Source organism: Triticum aestivum, chromosome 6A (assembly GCF_018294505.1).
Source record: "Triticum aestivum cultivar Chinese Spring chromosome 6A, IWGSC CS RefSeq v2.1, whole genome shotgun sequence".
Classification (NCBI taxonomy): domain Eukaryota; kingdom Viridiplantae; phylum Streptophyta; class Magnoliopsida; order Poales; family Poaceae; genus Triticum; species Triticum aestivum.
The window spans coordinates 429,064,676-429,074,724 of NC_057809.1; the positions used below are offsets into that span (position 1 = coordinate 429,064,676).

Genomic DNA, 10,049 nt, shown 5'->3' on the forward strand with positions numbered 1-10,049 from the left:
ACACAGCAGCACACATGCACACACACATGCAGCAGCAGCATCACACATGTGCGTGTGCACCCACACACGCAACAGCACACACGGGCGTACACACACATACCGCATGAGGGGCAAAATCGTTTTTTCAGGTGTCATTTAGGTTCAAAATGGACGAAAGTGTCGTATAGGGAATAAAATTTAGGACTAGTGTCAAATAGGGAAGAAAAACTTTTCCAGTGTCAAATAAGAAACCAGATTTTAAAACAGTGTCAAATAAGGAATTTTCTCCCCAAAATTCTTGTCTTAGATTTGTCTAGACGGTAATATATCATCGAGAAAAGGAATCAAGAGACCTTTCCAAATCAAAAGTTGAGATCAAGAAACGGGGAACCAAAAAGTGCTGCTTGGAAGCAAGCTCGGATGACAACACTTAAACGGGCAATCCAGGTCCAGTGACGAGTCATTAATCTGGAACATTTGTTCTACACAGAGCAAAATATCACTTGTGACAAAACCACAACGACGACACTGCAGATGCTATGTAATCTTGAATCTCCATGGTGCCATATATCTCTTGAAGAGTACTCATAGCAACACCAGGGCTCTGGATCTAGATCCTGCAGCAGCATACCACCATTTGGGGTCAGCTGATGCAACTTTAATGGTAAATCATACCACTCAAAATATCAAATGAAAAAGCAATTTTGGTGAAAATATTCATTTGTCTTTACCAGATGAATTTAAAAAAAATACCAGATGGAATTTTTCATTCCCTATACATTCTGGAAAAATTATATGTTGGATAGGGTTACAAGGGTATGTTCTAGTATATATGTTTCAAGATCAAACTCAATTACCTCACTATCTATCTTACAAATTTCACGACAATTTGGTTGCTTTCAACTGGTACAGCCATAACAGGACATCATATGGGCATATAGTCATGTATTTTTCACCCGAAATGTTCAATACCAAGGAACTGCTATATTGAGGGGTACACACTAAATATATGCTAGTTCTTCTGCTAAAATTGGTTACACCGAATAGTACTCCCTCCAATCCAAAAAGAGTGTCGTGGTTTCAGTTCAGTACCACGACACTTTTTTTTGGATCAGCAGGATTAGTATATCGCCAGCCGTCATGTGCATAGACATAGAAACACTAAATTGAAAAAAGAGCTAATGAGAAATAATCATAGATGCACCATTAAGAGGCATGCTAAAACCACTTGACATCTTCCAAAGATTAGAGTAGGCCAGTGGGGTAGGGAAGGTTGAGAAATAAGCATCAAGTGCACCATAGAAAAAGATTAAGGCACCTACTTGGGTTGCTTTTTTTGTCCCGGCAGTGCTTGCTTCCGCAGCAACACTTGAATGCCTTGATAGGGTGGTTGACATCGTTAAAATCAATATTGTAGTCCTGTGGTCAAAATATGCACAAAACAAGATTATGAATTTTGACGCGCGACTTAAAGTAGGCAAGAAGATTTCACTAAACAAAGAAGGGACAGTAGCCTGGCAAAACTATTGATGGGTTCGAATTGATACAGTTCAACATTAAGTTATAGAAGTCAAAAACACGAGATTGAGCAAAATATAACTAGCATGGTAGAAACGGGTTAGCCCATATCTTGTAGCCCTCAGATTCACTGGTACAGGACTGATACAGCACAATGGAGCTTAAATGCTATTGGCTAACTGGATGAAATACAAGGGTGCCACCTACCCATGTCAGTTCTTCAAATGGCTCTATTTTCCTTTTGGTGAAAAATGCCACCTGAATGAAACAAAAGAATAGATAAACAATCTTCATGTGTTTCAAACTGGATTAACACACAAAAGCCAATAACTAGCTGGAGTTGCATACATACATGGTAGTAGTGGCGGTCAGGTGTCTCGATCTGAACAGGTATATCAATGAGATTGGCATCAGAACACCTACAGCGTACAATGACATACCAAGTCAACAACTTCTCACGATAAAACATACCAAATTAATAAGTCAAAGTTATTGATGCAGCATAGTATGGAAGCAGCATTTTTTTTTGTCTCAAAATCACTTCTGTTCAAAGTTTGGGTTAGGAAGTGTTATTAGCTAGCTTCAAATTAGAGTGGCATCACTTGAGTATCTTAATCAAAGTGCTGTCATAAGGAATAATACAAGCGCACCCACTACTAGTTTACAAGCATTTATAAAGAGCAATACTGGATGGTGATAACACACAGGCAAGATTTAGGAGTGTTCACTTCAACAAGTACACACAACAAGATTTGAACCTTCAGGCGGCAAGGTTTCCCCAAACCCTCACAGGTGGCCGTTCATCAGTTACCATTTTGGTCAAATTTGATTGCAATTTCTACAACCCTTTTTTTGGCGGGGGGGGGTTTTACCTTTGGGGGTTGGGGGCTGGGGAGGTGGTTTTCTACGACATTTTTCTTGCGGAGGAAATTTTAACTTATAACTCCAAACGGCATGTATTGTGTTGTCTAATCACACAAAACCAGAAACATGATGTATTATAGAGAACTGTGAAGGATCATTATGCATCTCTGTTTAAAAAATAGCATATGGTTTATAAAAGGAATGTTACCTATGGTTTATAAACCTTGCCACATTCCCGTAAAAGGTGGCATCCAGACAGAGAGCATGGTCGTCCCCAAGAACATCTTCAGTGTCCCAATCAGCATTGAGCAGTGTTGGATATGTATGGCGACCTTTTGATGTCCCTTGAGTGTTTCGCTCATCAAGCTCAGTGTTAGTTAATATTTCACCAACATACTCACAAATAAACGCGCCTCGTGGAATTTCCTCAGCAGCCTGCAGTCCCCATCCCTTTTTTCCAGGGGTTAAGAATACCTGAAACGACGATACTCAAATGAACATAAGAAAACATGCATGATGTTCAGTTTGATGTGCTGAGCACATGAACATACACAGAATGCACCACATCGCAAGAAAAAGAAATGCTGCAGTTACCATCATACACCATTATATTAGGACACAAGGTCAAAATGGAGTTCTTTGTTTGATCAACATTGCCGTAATAATTGAAGTTAAAATACAAGGAATAGTTAAACAAGTTAAAATAGAAAGAAACAGGCTCGCCATTTTCACAGCTTGTTTACAGGTGCAGATTAATCATGTATCACTTGAAGTCGTATACGAAATAGTTAAATACAGTTATTCTATCATAGCTTTAATGCTTATCACAGCTTGTTTATAACAGACAAAACTCTATTTTTATTATATGCATATGTAGCTGCATAATTGCACAGGGAATACAGTTATTCTATCATATTTGCCAATTGGCACTGATTAATCAAAACTTTTATCTTTGGTACAAAAAGGGTCATACCAAGAGTATATGACTTACCTGTAGTTGCCGAGTGATTCCTCGCTGCACCACACGATTTCCACAATTTCTGGCACAGCCACATTTACTCCAGCATTCCTTGATAAATTTCTTTGTAGAGTGTCCTTCACAAGGATTGCAAATTTTGCAGTGGAATTTAGGAAGCCCAGCGACACAAGAATCAAGAAATCCTTCCTTAAGCAGGCCATCCCTTGTATAAGCAAATTCACCTCCAGTTACTGTTGCACATGCACAAGGAAGTTGTTCTGCTAGACAATCTCCAAAGCAGCCTGAGCAGCAGCTTTCATCTCCTATTCTAGCAAGCGAAAGATTGACATATGCATTCTGGTATATGATATTGCATGGTATGTAGTGGAAGGGGGGCGGAAGAATCCCACTGCCAACCTTATTAATTATGGGAATACTCACATGTTCTTCACCTTTTGTTATGTCATTGACATCATGAGCTGGTCTATTGGCAATAACAAGCATATTACTGGAACTGATCTGTTCTCCAGCAAACGAACCAGAAGAGCATACACCACCATGAATAATGTGGTCATTAGGTGGCATACACGAGGAACCAACTTCATTTGGCTGCAACACTCGTGACACTGAAGGTTTAGACAAAAAGTCTATGGCAGGAACTATTTGTACCATTCCACTTTCTCTAGGTCCACTAGATGCATGACCCAAATCAATGATACACTGGCAAGTGTCTTGCAAAAGTTTTATGAAAGAGAAATTGGGTTCTAGGATCTTGTATGTCCTGAGACATCTAGCCTCCATTTCCTTGCATACAGACTCCATGTCCGGCATGTGGAAATCAGGATGATCTGCCGAGTTACATGTAAATGATAGTTTCCCTGTTCCAGAATTTGACAAAGCTACCTCAAAGTTAGTTGAAGAGTCTGTGCTGCTTGTGATTACTTGGCTTCCAGATGTATTAGATATGTTTCTTTCATGTGCATCCTTGTATACTGGAGGATTTGAAAAATCAAAATACAGAAATTCTAGTGGTTAGAAGTTACTCCGTATTAGAGATTAAGATCCTAGATTAACAAGGCAATGAAAAAAAATATTAACAGCGCAGCTACAACAAGATGATGCAATCTTTGCAGTAAAAACAGGATATCTATGGAGCAGCTGCAGTACACATATTGGTATCATTAAAAGCGATATGGCAGTATTTTATAAATTCAAAGTTGACAACAGTACAATTGCTAACTTCCTATGTCAGTATGCCGTATAGGCTCACACACAAGCCAAAGATATCAGACAAACTGGTAAGCAATACACACCGTAACTAGTGATGCATTTAGAAAATAGCACGGAAATTAACAAGAGTTCCTACCATTTATGAAACCTATTTGATGTATTCCCAGCAGTCATTGATGTTTTTAGGCCTCCTTTGGTTTGGAGGAATTTCATAGGAATTCTATAGGATAGGATTCTTATAGGATTTTTTCTTTAGAGCCCTTTGATTCATAGGAATGCATTCCTATTCCTACATAGGATTTGTTCCTGTCCTCCACATTTCAAAGGAAAATAAACATTAGACACGAAATGACAAAAATTCCTATGATGTGAACGAAATGGCATCTCTTTTCCTATTCCCACTCATAGGATTTGAGATACATGTCATCTCATTTTCTACGGCCTCCTTTGGTTTAGAGGAATCTTGTAGGAATTTCCATAGGAAAAAAATCCTTTAGGCCTCCTTTGGTTTGGAGGAATTTCATAGGAATTCTAGAGGATAGGATTTTCTTATAGGATTTTTTCCTTTAGAGCCCTTTGGTTCATAGGAATGGATTCTTATTCCTACATAGGATCGGTTCCTATCCTCCACATTTTATAGGAAAATAAAAATGAGCCTAGACTCAATGGAAAAATTCCTTTGGTGTCAACCAAATGACATCTCGTTTCCTATTCCTACTCATAGGATTTGAGATACATGTCATCTCATTTCCTACAAAATTCCTATTCCTACGATAATCCTATCCTATGAACCAAAAGAGGCCTTAGAGCCCTTTGGTTTGTAAGAATGAAATCCTATTCCTATTGAGGAATTATTCCTATCCTCCACATTTCATAGGAAAATAAACATTAGGCTAGACTCAATGGAAAAAATCCTATGATGTGAATCAAAGGGCATCTCCTTTCCTATTCCTACTCATAGGATTTGAGATACATGTCATCTCATTTCCTGTGACTTTCCTATTCCTACGATTTTCCTACCCTATGAACCAAAGGAGGCCTACAAGTTTTCTATTTCTATGATATTCCTATCCTATAAACCAAAGGAGACCGTGTTTTTTGAACACACACCAAGATTGAGTGTCATCTGTATATTAAGGAGGGCACTGAAATGTCACAAGTAAAAATAGACCTCAAAAAAGAACAGAGAACTGGTAAACAAGAGTGTTTATTACTAGCTAATTAATCGTACAAAAGGAAGAAGAACAAAGAGAAAACTAAAAGGGGAAAAAAAGGCAAGATCTAAGCTGGGAAAGGTCATGAGGCCTGGAGTGGCAACTGTCAAAGTGCCTTCGCTCCAGCAACCACCTGCCACAGCTCAGCTTAGTTAAAGAGTGACTCAATCAAGTGCTGGCACCTCAGGATCACACCATCAAACACGCATGCATTGCGTAGCCACCAAATTTCCAGTGTCAGCATGATCAGTGAGTGTGTCTTTTAAGTCTACGAGTTATAAAACTTATGACCGCTAACTTCTATCACACTACAAACTATATTATGGAAGTAACTGGTGATAACTGTTCATGGTGGAAATTTTGCAATCCCCAAAGAACCTTTATTTGGAAATATTAAAAAGACTATAAAACTCAAAACATCAAGATTATATAATACCTGATTATAACAATATTTCTTCATATAAAATGTGGGCGCTCAGCAAATAATACGAGTGTGAGACATATTTGCTTAAACAGAAATTACCTCTCTGATGCCTGGAATCTTGAACTGGTGGGCTCATAATAGCCAGTGGGGTCTCGAATGTAGGAAGGTCTTGACCTTGGACTGATAAAGCTAAACTATCTTCATCTGTCGGTGTATCCTCCAGAACACTGGTTTCCATATTTCTTTCTTTAATCGGCAGTCGCGAAGAAGATAACTGCAATGTGTTTACAGTGGCACAAACTGTTTGAGGGGACAGCTTGCCTGCTTCTTGCTGCGGTGGAGCTTCAGCCAACTCTCTCTTCTCATTGGCATGCATCTTGGATGTAGGTTTTTGAGAATGATGTTTTGCCCTAAGCTTCTTGTTATAGTGGTCCGAATCAGGATTCTTCCTTTTGTTAGCTTGTTTTTTCTGTAATTCCTGTACCAAAAGTAGTAGCATAACAAGTTATAAGAGAAATGTTGTCCCTCAAAACAATACATTCTGACTATAAAATCAGAACAAACTAAACTGTACTTTGGGATCTGGCTCGTCAAATATAGCATCGGTTAGAACCCGAAAGTCATCAGCTTCAATGTACTCCCAGTTGTAATCATACAACTCTAGTAGCTTCGTCAACACTGGTGAAACAGTTTTTCTCGCGATTCCAATAACATCCAGCTTTGCGACAGCAGCCTCAAATTTTTCATCAAAAACGTTTGAAGATGACATCCTGCATGCAACGGAAGAAATCAGCACATTGCATCATGCATAAAGTGACATCCTCAAAAAACTAAGTGATAAAAATAATAAAATGCATAGAAAAAGTTAAGCTAGTTATCACAACAACTAATGAAGACATACAATACAGATAAGGATATTGTTGGTATATTACGAAAAGTTGTCTAACTACTAAGTGAGTGCAATGCTAGAGCGCTGCAACACCACCGACGTGCTCGCAAAGAACGGGTGGCCACACGACCCTGCCTGTGCGCTCTGCTTGGAGCCATTGGAGGACGCTGTACTGCTCGCATTGTGCCCCTACACGATTGAGGTCTGGCAGGCCACTCTAGCATTGCATCCTGCGGTCGGCACTTGCACCATCATCAACCACTACCTCCCTTGAGTGGACGGAGCGGAGCACCGTGATACTGCCGAGAGAGGAGAAGAAGGCCTGGAGCTAGTTGGTCCAGCTCACCTGGTGGACCACGTGGAAGGAACAGAACACAAGAATCTTCAAGACCAGCACTACAGCAACGGTTGGTTAGAAGGCGGATGCTTACTGCTGCTTTAATAGTATGCTTACAATACTGATCTACCCTCATCTTTAAAATCGAAATAATATTCCAAATAATTTTGCGTCAAAAATACTTCAATAAGAACTATGTGTGCTAGGAAAGTAAGAAATATATAGGAAACTAGAAACCTGAATATAAAAAAAGGTTTTCCCAATATTGCCTAGGGAATACCCATGAAAGAGTGCCACCCACTAGAGCACTGAGCAATACATACAGCAATTGTGAAGTCCTGCCAAAACAACTAAAATTTCTATCTATCACTAGCGACCAAATTTCAAATCCAAATTCAGTTTACATACGGAAATACAAATACAACAGTGAATAGTAAGATTGTATTTTTGTTTCTTATAAGTTTCAGAAATGTATATGTCTTTTCTTCCATTTCATTTGCATCGGGTCTAGACTTGAAATTTTGTGACTTGACAGATTTAGTGTACCAACCAGAACTTGTCTGAAATTTACAGGTCATCTGCACTTAATGACCGCACCAAAAGTTGCTCTGTACCAGATACAGACTTGTTAAAACCCAATGCAGCATGCACGCAAATCTATTTCCTAGCATGCAACTGACATGTTAAAGAGAATAACCTGATGCAAATCAACCCACATTTTGGGCCAATAGCACTAAATGTATGCCCCTGAACTTGGGGGCATTTTGTGTAAACAAGTGTCGTGAAGGCTCAGTTAGAACCTCAAATAGTCATGAGAAATTTTTAGAAATTAAACCTTTCTCTTTCTTTTTTGACTGCCTCGTGGAGGGATGAAAGAAGGGAAGTTACAAAAGGGGGCTGTGACGCCACCTTCAGTTAAGCACCTTCGGTCTAGTCAACACAGAAGGCATCTAACCAACACACAAAAATTCTCTAAATTCTTAGACACATTGAGAACAAAAAAGACAGATCATATTGTGAATTGGTAATTTTATAGAGCATACGTTCGGTATGAAGCCTTGCAGAACGACGGGCTCATGGCCTCTAATCGCCCTTCATGATGTTAACAGCATAAGCCCAGCCAACCTGCGCCGTGCAGCAAGGGTTCCTCCCTATCTCAGTCCATTGTGAATAGTACCCCAGGCCTATTGTTCGCACCAAATTTAAGTTTTCTACTACCTCCGTCTAGGTGAATAAGTCATTCACGTAGTTCTAGGTCATTGATTTAAGGAATTAAATATGTGTTATATGTCATGAAAAATATATCACTAGATTTCTACACGAATGTAGTTTCTAAATATATATTTTTTGTCACATATAATACATATTTAGATAGTTAAATCATCAACCTAGAACTACGCGAATGACTTACTCACCGAGATGGAGGTAGTACTACGTATGACATGATTTATCTCGTTTGTTCCATGATGTAGGAACCAAAATTATACTAAATCAGCGACAATTAATATGGATCGGAGGGAGTATTAGTTGTTTGCTATGTTATATACTCCCTCCGTCCGAAATTACATGTCGCAAAACTGAATGTATCTAGACGTTTAGTTCTAGATACATCCATTTTTATCCATTTCTGCGATAAGTAATTCGGGGCGGAGGGGGTAAAAGTTTTGCCGATGTTGTTAGATTTGTTGATTTTTTTATGGCCATTAAAGCACAGCAGTACATTAAAATATCGTCCGGAAATTGCAACGCTTCATGTATAGTCGAAAGCAGAGCATCCAGTCGTATTATCATCAGTTCATCGCCACGCAAGCCTGCAAACTCAAAACGGCAAACCGCATAACCAAGGGCCCACAACACGAACCACCTCCCCAGATTTGATTGAGGACAAACAAAGGAACGAAACCATGGCAATCCGCCGAAACGGAACGGAACAAAAATCATCAGAAAAACACGCATTCCAGACCGAAAAGGAACGGAGAAAAATCATCACAAAACCCGCACTCCACACCGCAACGGAGGCAGCAAGCGCGCGCATACCTCCTCAATGCAAAACCAGCGCGAGGAATTCGCAGCGAGGATCTGGACAGCGGCGGCCCGTCGCAAGCTTACCCAGCGGCGAAGCGCCTCCGAACCCTGAACTAACCGCACGGAAAAAGGAAAAGGAAGAGAGCACGTCAGAATCCGCAGGAATGGGCCGGAAAAAGGAAAAAGGCAAAACCCAACAACAAAACCCTGCTCTGCGCAACAAACGCACCCACCTCCTACGCCAGCCGCCCAAGGAGACGAAGCCGATGCACGGCGAAGCGCCCGAGGGCTCCGCGGAGGACGGGGGCGCGGTCGCCGCCGGCGATCGCCGATGGGCTAGGGTTTGGGGTTTTGGAGAGGCGTTGCCGTGCGCCGGGGTTTTCAGGATGGGATGGATCGCGTAGAGAACAGGCTGTTTCGTGGTGGTGGATTTATAGGACAGAGGGGGGCGACGGAGGACAGATGGCAAAACAGAGGCCCACGGGTTCGGCTCACCTGCAGGGTCCCCTGCAGGAATTACTATGCAGGGCCAGTAAAACAGCGCCACGTGCATCCTTGTGGGCCTGCTCCAGTTAATTATATTTATATTTTTACAGGCTCAAAAATTATTC

General features: G+C 40.5%; 1 protein-coding gene across 3 annotated transcripts; it reads right to left on the bottom strand.

Annotated features, from left to right (window-relative positions):
• Positions 1-409: 409 nt before the first annotated feature.
• On the bottom strand, positions 410-9,825 carry LOC123127751 (probable inactive histone-lysine N-methyltransferase SUVR2). 3 transcript variants are annotated; one of them, XM_044547572.1, is made up of 10 exons: positions 9,672-9,825; positions 9,451-9,546; positions 6,762-6,957; positions 6,287-6,665; positions 3,353-4,311; positions 2,570-2,835; positions 1,850-1,916; positions 1,705-1,755; positions 1,302-1,398; positions 410-596 (listed from the first exon to the last, which is right to left on the bottom strand). In XM_044547572.1, the coding sequence occupies exons 3-10, from the start codon at positions 6,954-6,956 to the stop codon at positions 565-567; spliced, it is 2,046 nt and encodes a 681-aa protein (XP_044403507.1). In that variant the 5' UTR covers position 6,957; positions 9,451-9,546; positions 9,672-9,825; the 3' UTR covers positions 410-564. The 3 variants fall into 3 exon arrangements, with proteins under 3 accessions (XP_044403507.1, XP_044403508.1, XP_044403509.1); XM_044547573.1 differs by having other exon boundaries at positions 9,451-9,551; XM_044547574.1 differs by lacking the exon at positions 9,451-9,546.
• Positions 9,826-10,049: the final 224 nt, after the last annotated feature.